The following is an 11,338-nucleotide window of genomic DNA, read 5'->3' as shown; positions in this document are numbered from 1 at the left end:
GTAAGACAGAGAGAAAAATCTATGTGAGAGAAACACATCGATTGGTTGCCTCCTGCAAGAGCCCTGAGCAGGGCCTGGGCTGGGGAGAAACCTGAGCAACCAAGGTACAGACCAGAATCGCACCCAGGACTCTTTGGTCCGCAGGTCAGTGCTCACCCACTGAGCCAAACTGACTAGGACTGCAGTATTGGTAATTTGTAATAAAGTTAGAATAAATGTTTTTCCCAAGATATAACCCTATTAATCATTTTCCTTATTGGAGAAATTATGAATTATTCAGAGCTACCTCTTCAGATTGTGAAGCTTCTTTTTGTTGTTAATTCCCACCTGAGGATATTTTTTCCATTGCTTTTTCAGAGAGTGTAGAAGGGAGGGAGGGGAAGAGAGAGAAACATTGATGTAAGAGAGACATCACACATTGATTGGTTGCCTCCCGCATACACCCCAAAGGGGGCAGGGAGTGAACCTGCAACCCAGATACGTGCCCTTGACCGGGACTGGAACCCGAGAACCTTTGGTATGAGGGCCGACGTTCTAATCACTGAGCCACATTGGCCAGGGCTAGTCTCAAGCTGCTTCATGGGGAGCACCAGACACAACACGTTCAATTCTACCTTTTTCTTTCTTTTGCAGTGATCTTAATCATAGCACGCAGTACGTACAGGGGCTAGCACTTTGTACCCTCGGCTGTATGGGCTCCTCAGAAATGTGCAGAGATCTTGCAGGAGAGGTAGAGAAACTCCTGAAAACCTCCAACTCTTACTTAAGAAAAAAGGTAACTGTTAGTAAAACCAAATGTCTGTGTTAATGTTGGAGAGTATTATGGAAATGAGAAAGCAGATTATTCATTTTGAAACCTCTGATGTTAATATGTAACATGTCTTTCTCTGTGCAATAGATGTATTTTAAATGATTATATATGAATCAGGTGTTTATAAATCACAGTCTATTTTTTTAAAGAATATATATTTTTCATCACTTTGAGGCTGTCATTCAAATTCTTTTAAAAAAATATATTTTATTGATTTTTTTACAGAGAGGAAGGGAGAGAGGAAGGGAGTTAGAAACATCGATCAGCTGCCTCCTGCACACTCCCCACTGGAGGTGTGCCCACAACCAAGGTACATGCCCTTGTCCGGAATCGAACCCGGGACCCTTCAGTCCGCAGGCCGATGCTCTATCCACCGAGCCAAACCGGTTACGGCTACACAGTCTATTTTTATATTGATTTTGGAGGGTTTTTGTTGTTACTACTTAACTCTCCAGTTGATAAGTGATTGTGAACACTTTAATTCTTTTAATTCCTCTTTTTCAGGGAAATGATTTATAAACCAACCGTAACTGGATATCCTAGATGGCATATTTGCTTCCTAAATTACCTGATTCTAAACAGTATTAAAGTGATAATGAATCAATATTTATAAATTTACTTCCATCCTAATAATTAGTGCCCATGCTTTTGTCCTAGTGCCTTTCAATCTGTGGAAGTGCACTTCCATTGGGTCCTAGATAATTATTAGGGAATGATAAAGAACACACTTTCTAAAATTGGTATGTCTAAATGGAGTAGTAACGGATAACAATGCTCTCCGCTTTTATTTGTTGATGTAAACATTTTGTTACTTTTTGTGTTCGAACCCTAAAACCTTCATAAATAAAGGTTATAAAATGTAGAACTCCAAGAAGTGAAAACACACTACTGTGCCTTTCTATATTAATGGTGTGAGGCAGAGGTGTTGAAAGGCCTAAACTCTTTTCCAGGATCATACACTGTTAACGATGGCTGCAAACTAAATGCAGTTCTTTCTCTTAAAGAATGTGTGGGCTGCTCTTGTTCAGAAAGTACATTATTTCCTTATATAGTACATTCCTGCAAATTAGGGGAGGGGAATCTTTTTTCTCATGGGAAGAATTAGTTAAAACTAATATATCTAAACTTATATAGTATTCTACTTCAACAAATATGGTTAGTTTATGGGGTAACCAAAACCAGTCTCTGAAAGTACCTTTCATGACCATCTTTTCTGCAGGAAAGATTAGCTAAATATCTTTCAAATGATTTTCTTGATGTCAGTCAGGAGAGAGTGACTTGAGGAAGATATAGGTATTATGAGAAGTTACAGCAGATTTCAAGAGTCTGCAGTATATATCTTTCAGTTGCATGATGTTTTTATAAAATCCTTGTTTGCTCATCTTACTCAGGAATGATTATCATAGATGGAAGACTTTATTTTTTACTTTGAAAGTCCACATAAGTTACGTTTAACTTGCTTGGTAAATTCATGTTAACCATGGTCTAGTTTAGAAAGTTTTTATCTACTTATTTTGCAATATATGAATAGAGGGACAGGTGAGCTAGAAGTTCTCATTGATGCAATAGTACATATAAATTAGAAAGCCCTAACCTGTTAACAAATCTGATACCTTTTTTCTTCTTTATTTTTCTAGTAGGTGAACTAGTTGATAAGGGTTTTTTTTTGTCGTTGTTCTTTATAAGATTGGTTGCCCTGTCTTAATTGAAATAAATCTTTTGTCTTTTTAATTTTTTTTTATAGGCAGCACTGTGTGCTGTTCATGTCATCAGGAAGGTTCCTGAACTTATGGAGATGTTTTTACCAGCAACAAAAAACTTACTGAATGAAAAGAACCATGGTAATGTGATTTGGGTGCATTTGGTAAAGTACTGATGGAGAAGGGGAGAGAGAAAAGCTTTGGGCAGTGCTGGTTCTGTCTCAGTGCAGTGGAGTTGTCTTTCTGCTGTGCTGGACACTTTTCCAGGAAGGGCTGATCAGCCCAATCTCTCTTCCACTCTCATTTCCTAGTTTTACAATTAGAGATTAATTTCTTCATAGTAAATTTGTTTTTCATTTCTGGTACTCTTTTATTATACTAAAAGTACTGTATGAAGTTACTAATATCCATTGTAATACACAGATGATCCTACCCTCAATTTTCATGTGTAAAATTCTTTGATTTCCTGGCCATTTTATATTAGAGAAAAAACTTTGTGGTAAGAGTATAAGATTTGTGAAAATCCTTTTAGGATACTTGTAACAGGAATTTGTAATGCGTACTTAGATATGTTTACATAAAAGTTAAGAGGAATTAATATGTAACTATTCTTTCCCAAACATTTTATTGTTATTTGGAAGTCAGTGAAGCAAGTTTTGAGTAAAGAAAATGCATGTGACCTGAATGCAAAGAGAAAAAAATGGTAGGGTGTGTTTAATTTGATTAATTTAATCCTAAAACTAGAAGGCTCAAAAAATATTTGTTGAACAAATGAATGTTTAGGGCACTTATTATTAGTGGAAACTATTGTGTGATTCTTTTCACTCATTCTGGAGCAAGCAAGTTCATTTTGTCATCCACAATGACTGTACCTTGAAGTTCTGATTTATTTTATCTGGAAATTTAACTTCTCATTAAGATGTTTGCTTCTTGAATTGTCTATCAGAACTCAGCTAAGAGCATATTAAGTATGGAGCAGATGATACCTAGCTTATATTGACTGAGCATGTCTTTATGTATATTCTCAGATGGAGAGACATATGTACTGGTTGTCTTTTTATATTTTATTGATTTTTTACAGAGAGGAAGGGAGAGGGATAGAGAGTCAGAAACATTGATGAGAGAGAAACATCGATCAGCTGCCTCCTGCACACCTCCCACTGGGGATGTGCCGCAACCAACGCACATGCCCTTGGCCGGAATCGAACCTGGGACCTTCAGTCCGTAGGCCAACGCTCTATCCACTGAGCCAAACTGGTTAGGGCAGGACTGGTTGTCATATTTTAGAAAGCAGTTATTTTGGTCAGATAATTGTTTAAAATATTATAATTTGACTGACTTAACTATTAAGCATCTATTAAATACCTCCTTTGTATTCACCTTAATGCTTAGATTCTTTGGAAGATTAGAAAATAAAAGTAGCAACTATCCTTTGGAAAGTGACCTTCAGATCTCAAAGTCCTGTTCTACAAAGTTGACTAATAAATACAGCCTCATTTTTAGGTTTCATTTGCTCTTTTCTTTCAGGTGTCCTTCACACGTCTGTAGTCCTCCTCACAGAAATGTGTGAGCGAAGCCCAGACATGCTTGCACATTTCAGAAAGGTAGGTGCCATTCGATATGCTTAAGTCTTTTCTGAAAAAGACTTTCCTGAAAAGTACATGATGTTCTCACTTACAAATTTTCTTTTGAAAGGAAGCTATGGAGCTGGATAAAGGACTTAACCAGCCCCACTGTGTTTAGGGCTGGAAGCCAGGTTTAGGCATATAAGAACTGGGCAATAGTACAATGTTTTTTTACCTTTTATAATAGAAGTCTTCACTCATTGTCGGCAGACACACCAATTTCTCATGTGCTTTATCTGCTGTTTTCACATTAAAGTCAGAAAATGTAACCTGTGGTCAGATTATAAACAGGAATGTGTTTGTGTGGTTTATTTATTACTTTTAGGCAGGTGATTTCTTTTTCTTTTTTTTTAAAGGTGAAAACTGCAGACTGACATTAACTTTTACCGAATACAGGGTCCCCCACTGTTCATTTTAGGCTGTTGACTTCGGTGATGGAAGTCTCTAGCTTGGTTAATTCTCTCTTTTCCTCCTTTTCTTATAGCATTCTAAAGTGGAAATTTTTGTTTTCTCCACTTACTTTAGAAAGCAGTAGTAAGGAGGACTCAGAGAAAGACTGTTCTTTGAGTTACATGCATTTACTTTTTTTTTTATTAGAGCGCTGACCACTCCATAAGTGGGGCTTACTTTGTACTTTAGATCTGATGAGGTTCTAATAGCAGTTCTTTTTTTTTTTTGCTTTTTCATCCCCTTAGATGTTTATGTCTTGATTAAATTATTGTAAAATAGTATGAGACCCGTATCTGTCCCTAATGCTTGCTTTGTATGTTTTGTTCCTGTTGTCTGTTTGGAATCCTGCTGTATGTTAGAATGAAAAGGTAAGAATTAACCCTCTTTTAGATGGTGCATGCTGGCATTAGGTTCTTAGTAGCTTTTGTGTATCCATCCACATATGTGGCTGTTAAAAATATACTAATGCTGAAGCTATGCTTAACACTGTGAGTTATTTGTTCTAGCATTTTTGGCTAACTCCCTAGTCCAGTTTTTTGTCTTGTCACTTAAACTCGATTCCAAAGTCAGCCTTGGATTTCAGTTGTAGCCTTTCCTGCATTGTAAGCCTCCTTCTCTGCCTTTCCTTATCTTTGCTTGAGAAACCTTGAGCAGTTTCCCAGTGGTTTTGGTGATGGCAATTCCAGATCAGTTTGGAGCCTTGACACAACGCTACTTCTTTTTGAAGTAGATATTTTAGAACCATATGTGGGTAACCTCAGACTTTAAAAAGCTTCATGTGTACTTCTGAGCTTTCACTTCAGACTTAGAGCTTTTATTTCCCCCTTACCTGCACTTATCTTTTCTAGAAGTGTTGGAATATAAAAAGGATTTTTGAGGTGGAGCAGGTGGGCATCAACTGATTTTCATGGCTGCAGCCTTTCCCTTTGTCATCTTACTTTTTTTTTGTCCTGTCATCAGTTTTAGCAACTTGTGTTTTTGTCTGAATAATAAAGCTGGGTTCCAGGAATTACTATGCTGAACATTTAGGCATTTGTGCTTTTGTCCCAGGGTGATCTGATGTGGTGTGCTGGCCTTTTGGCAGTGAATAAAACAAGGAGAAAGGACTTCTTCAAGATTTAAACCAGATTGAAAAATAATTAGGGTTACATGTAGTACAAAAAAGTAGGCTATTGGAAAGTATGCAAGGCGAGACTTTTTGTACAGAGCTTGTTAACTAGATAATCCTGATTTTATTACGTTAATTTTAAAACAGTGTATAAAATTACTTTTACCTCTAATATAAATCTGCCCACAGTTGACAGATTTAATGTGGCTTCTCTCCGTGGCTTAGATTTGTTTTAATTTTGAAGTCATCCAAATTAGATTTTTGTGTGGGTACCTTTATGAATCACTTAATTCTAAAGTGTTATGGCCAAACTTATTTAAATGTGCACAGCTCTCTTATATTTAGAAGTGGTGTTAGGATTGTGAAAATGTTTTGAGCGTATACCTTGGGCATTCTTGACTTTTGTTTTGATCTTGATTCCCTTTTAGAGTTGGGGAGTAGGGAGGAGACAGAGTCCAAATACAATGAGAAAAAATAATTATATGTAGCAAAGCTGGGGCTGTTCTGATTGCCTCAGAAAGAAAGGTGATTCAGTTCACTGTGGACACTTGTTAATTTTTAGGTATTTAGAGTTGTTTGTGTAGCTAAATTGAGTTTTTATTTGGAGACTGGAAAAGTTCTTATTGTGGCAAACATTTTGGATTAGGGTTTTAACATTAAATGATTGATCAACAGAACGAAATGAATAATAACATCTAAAGCATATTTAAGTTAAGCTTGGTAATAAAATTGCCTCTTCTTGTGTTATGACTAAATGAACAAAGTATAGGAAGGACAAGAAGGGAATTTTGACCATAAGGAATGTAGAGTTTCCTTAGTAAGATTAGACAAGAAAACAGATGACAGATCAGTCTGTATAATTAGGTGCTGAAATTAAATTTTACTGAAAATGGTATCATATGAGGTGAGAATAGGGAAAGGAAATTATTCATGGTTTTGGCATCATCTTAAGGTAACAGATACAATTTTTTGTGTGGTCAATGTTGAACACTTGGTCAATATTGGAGGCTTTTGTATTCTCTTTTTCCAACTATCTCAAGAGGAGAAAAAATTTTTTTCTCATTTTGAGATAGTATGTTTTAAAACTATAATTTTAATAAGGTTACCAGTATTTGGGATATGATACCATTTTACATTGAGATGTTTGTATATGTGAAGCGAGCACTATATCCAAATGTTGTGAACGGATAAAAACTGAGCATGTTTGTGCCACACCTAAGTATGTCAGTCTATAGAAGTAGAAATGCAATATGCTTCATAGGCATCTGTTTTACTTAGTTCCCATAGGCTTTCTGACTGGCTGTTATTGTAGTATCTTTGCATATCTAACTCTGGAGTCAAAAAGTCTAATTTTATCTGAATTTAAATTGTTCTTGGTAAAAATACTCCTAAGATATATACATATATATATAAAATTTTATTGATTTCAGAGAGGAAGGGAGAGGGATAGAAACATCAATGATGAGAGAGAATCATTGATTGGCTGCCTCCTGCACGCCTCCTCCTGAGCCCGCAACCCAGGCATGTGCCCTTGACTGGAATCGAACCTGGGACCCTTCAGTCCGCAGGCCGATGGTCTATCCTCTGAGCCAAACTGGCTAGAGCCTCCTAAGTTGTATTTAACCAACACTAATAATATACTAGTATATTGTATCAATAGAATTTGCTTGGACTCAGACCCTTGTACCCTTTTTCTAAGCCAAATTACCTGCCTATTCATGAGAAAGTCTTTGATGTTCACTGTTTTTTGATGCATCTTTCTTCCCTGCAGCTTGTGCCCCAATTAGTTCGTATTCTAAAGAACCTCATCATGTCCGGATATTCACCAGAACATGATGTTTCTGGTATAAGTGACCCCTTTTTGCAGGTGAGCTTGAAAGAAAGCTTTGAATATATGGTTTGAGTTTAATAGTTTTGAATAGAGCATTTCCTCCCTTTTAAGTTTGTGTCAGGAAGAAATTTGATAGTTAATAAATGAGTAGTTACACAATTCTGTATTTTATTAGATTAATAGAATGAAATTATAGTTGTAATAATCAAAACTATGTACTACATAGAGACTTACCAGTATACAGGCATACTTGTTTTATTGTGCTTTGCTTTATTGCACTTTGCAGATGTTGCATTTTATTTTTTACAAATTGAAAATAGGACCCTCCACCAGCAAAAAGGCTACCACTCGCTTTATTGCAATACTCACTTTATTGCTGTGGTCTGGAACTGAACCTCAGTGTCTCTGTGGTATGCCTGTAATGCAGCTCTGCAGGTGGTGGCATTCTTTAGCTGTGGAGTGGCACAGTGTGGTTGTCTAATAACTTCATTAAGACACAGAAACACATGTCATGTCTCTAGAGATAATGTTTAAAATTCTTCTATTTGAATTTTGACCATTTCTAAGGAGATCTTAGACTTAAGATACTTGAATTTCATACCAAGCAAAAAGTTCCTTTGTTCCAGACATAATTAGTTGACATTTCTCATATTTTGCACATTAGGTACGAATTTTACGGTTATTAAGAATTTTAGGACGAAATGATGATGACTCAAGTGAAGCTATGAATGATATATTAGCACAGGTGAGTAGACCAAACTTGCATTATATTTATATTAAGTGTTCATCTTAGTATAGCAGGGAGTGGAATGATTGTGTGTATAGGGAGCAGTTTTTATTTGTGTTTCCTCATTGGTGACTATAATCAATCACAAAATGTCTCTTGTTACTTCTGGATATTTTTTGGAAGCATTGTTTTATCATTGTGTACTGCCCTCTGTGTCTTTCCAGGTTGCCACTAATACAGAGACTAGTAAAAATGTAGGAAATGCTATTCTTTATGAAACGGTTTTGACTATCATGGATATTAAGTCAGAGAGTGGACTGCGAGTAAGTCTTTTAAAATATTTTCTTCTCCCTAAACATTTCATTTAGAATAATTGATTTGGATTTAGCACTTTGGAAATGAATTCCATTTGAAAATTAACTTTTGGAAAGAATGTCTTAAATATTTGCTTTTATATAGAAATAAACACATAAAGTAAAACAATTCAAACATTACAGAAGATATGTAGGGAAGAAAACATCTGCCTGTAGCTTTCACGTGTTGACTCTAAATTCTAGTGGGAAGTACTGTTACCATTTTATTATGTATTTTTTCAGAGATGTTTTTATTTAAATGTATTTGTATGTGTATTTCTTCTCTTCCCCACTTTTAAAATCTTTTTACTTGAAATAATGTAGTCTTACAGAGACAGATGAGTTTCTGTACACCCTTCACTTAGCTTTCTGTACTGTAACATCTTGCATAACTATATGTAGTTATCAAAACTAAGAAATTAATATCGGTACCATGCCATTAACTAAATTATAGACTTTATTTAGATTTCACCAATTTTCTTACTAATGTCCTTTTCCTGTTCCAGGAGCTAATCTATGATTCCACTTTGCATTTCATTGTCACAGCTCCCTAGTCTCCGCCAGTCTGTGACAGTTCCTCTATCTCTCCTTTTCTTTCATGACTTTGACACTTTGAAGAGCACTGATCACTTTTTATTTTTATTTTTAAAATATATTTTTATTGATTTCAGGGAGGAAGGGACAGGGAGAGAGAGGTAGAAACATCAGGATAAGAGAGAATCATTGATTGGCTGCCTCTTGCATGCCCCCCACTGGGGATCGAGCCTGCAACCCAGGCTTGTGCCCTGACTGGGAATCGAACCCTGACCTCCTGGTTCATAGGTCAATGCTTAAGTACTGAGCTACGCTGGCTGGGCTGATCAGTTACTTTTTAGAACGTCCTCCAACTTGGCTCTCTCTGATACTTTATCATAATCAGATTGAGGTTATGTTTTTTTGGCAAGACTATCATAGAAGTGATGTGTCTTTCTTAATATCATATCAGGAGGTGCATGCTATTTCTATTTGTCTCCCTACTGGTGATATTAACTTGATCATTGGTTAAGGTGTTGTCTGCTTGCCTCTCCACTGTAAAGTTATTTTTCCCTTTGTAATTTTTCCCTTTGTAATATTTTGGGGGAGATGCTTTAAGACTATGCAGATATCTTGTTCTCCTCAGACTTTTGCCTATCAATTTTATTCATCAGAAGATCTTGTCTGCAGCAATTGTTAGGGTGGTGAATCTAATGATACTCTCCTGTTTTCCCTCATTTTGTCCTCATTAAATAATTGGAATTCTTCTGTAAGGAAGAATTTTCCCTCATGATTTTATTCATTCTTTCAATCATTTATTAATATAAGAATAACTTGTCCATAGTCTTATAAGAAATAAACTTACTATAATACAATATTTGTGTATAGTTCTTTTTAGATTACATTAACCAAAATAACTTAGGTTAGTTCTTTTCCTCTGCCCACCTTTCAAACAAAATGGTAGCATATTATGTATATCATTCTGCACTTTACTTTTTTCACTTAATGTTATATTGAAACTAGTCCATATTCATGTATAGAGATCATCTTCATTAAAAAAAAATGCTAGAATATAGCATAAAATTTACCATTTTAACAATTTTCAACTCTGTAGTTCAGTGGCATTAAGTACATTCACATTGTTGTGCAACAAACACCATCATTTATCTTCTGAACTTTCTGGTCTTTCCAGGCCATAAAATACCAACTACCATCTATAAATAGTTTCACTCAACAGAGGCCAGAAGTGATCCTTAAACAATAGAAATCTTTAATTTTTCTAGATTTTTAACCTATGCTATTTTTCTTTAGGTCCTAGCCATAAATATCCTGGGTCGTTTCTTATTGAACAATGACAAGAATATTAGGTAAAGCAATTGAAAAATGTCTTATATTTTGTTATTATAAAGCCTGTTTTCAAGAGTAACTTTGCTCAAGATCACAAATGTATTAAGTGACTTATCTAGAACTTCAGCTGCGGAAACTCAGGATTTCTGTTTTAGTCTAGTCTTAAAACTACTGTTTTGTAAAGAATTTGAGGATTTGCCTCTGGTTTAATTTTTACATCTCTCTTTATACTATAAATCAGGAGTCATTACCTTTTTCTGTGAAGGACCAAGTGGTCAATCTTTTAGGCTCTGTGGGCCTTTGGTCTCTGTGGCAATTACCCAGCTCTGCCTGTTGGCATGAAAACAGTCATAGATCATATAAATGATGAATGTTGCTGTTCTGATAAAAATTTATTTACAAAACCAGACAGCAGAGGGCTGGATATTTGCAGGTAGCCTGTAGTTTACTGACCAATACGGAACGTGTTTGGCCATTCCATTTAGTTTGTGTGGTGTTTTATTTTTTTGTTTTGTTTTGTTTTTAAGATTTTTAAATTGATTTTTAGAGAGAGGAAAAGAGAGGGAGAGAGAGAAACATCAATGTGAGAGTGAAAGATAGGTCAGCTGCCTCCTGCATGCCCCCTTCCGGGGATGCAACCTGAGCATGTGCCCTGACTGGGAATTGAGCCAGCAATCTTTTGGTACACAGGACAACACCCAAACAACTGAGCCACACTGGCCAGGCTGACGACTTAAAGTAGATGAATTTATTAGTACTATCTTTTATTTGTAGTTTGCCTTTTCCCCTCTTTTAATCAGGAGAAAAAAAATTTTCTTACCATGTTAAGCTTGAAAAAACAATGTGGAAATAATTATTGTGTTTTCCTGAATT

General features: G+C 35.8%; 1 protein-coding gene across 2 annotated transcripts in view; it reads left to right on the top strand.

Moving 5' to 3' along the window:
- Positions 1-11,338, top strand: part of AP1G1 (adaptor related protein complex 1 gamma 1 subunit) — a 75,923-nt gene that overhangs the window by 40,933 nt on the left and 23,652 nt on the right. The window contains exons 4-11 of one of the 2 annotated variants that reach the window (XM_006755790.2): positions 634-775; positions 2,556-2,652; positions 4,039-4,115; positions 4,946-4,954; positions 7,466-7,561; positions 8,190-8,270; positions 8,477-8,575; positions 10,430-10,485. In XM_006755790.2, the coding sequence (XP_006755853.1) occupies positions 634-775; positions 2,556-2,652; positions 4,039-4,115; positions 4,946-4,954; positions 7,466-7,561; positions 8,190-8,270; positions 8,477-8,575; positions 10,430-10,485 (657 nt within the window). The remainder of the gene's footprint in view (positions 1-633; positions 776-2,555; positions 2,653-4,038; positions 4,116-4,945; positions 4,955-7,465; positions 7,562-8,189; positions 8,271-8,476; positions 8,576-10,429; positions 10,486-11,338) is intronic. The other variant, XM_006755791.2, reaches the window with a different exon arrangement.

This window comes from Myotis davidii, unplaced genomic scaffold (genome assembly GCF_000327345.1).
Source record: "Myotis davidii unplaced genomic scaffold, ASM32734v1 scaffold453, whole genome shotgun sequence".
In the NCBI taxonomy this organism is placed as follows: Eukaryota; Metazoa; Chordata; class Mammalia; order Chiroptera; family Vespertilionidae; genus Myotis; species Myotis davidii.
The sequence above is the reverse complement of the archived record's forward strand: the minus strand, read 5'-3'. Positions and strand labels throughout refer to the sequence as shown.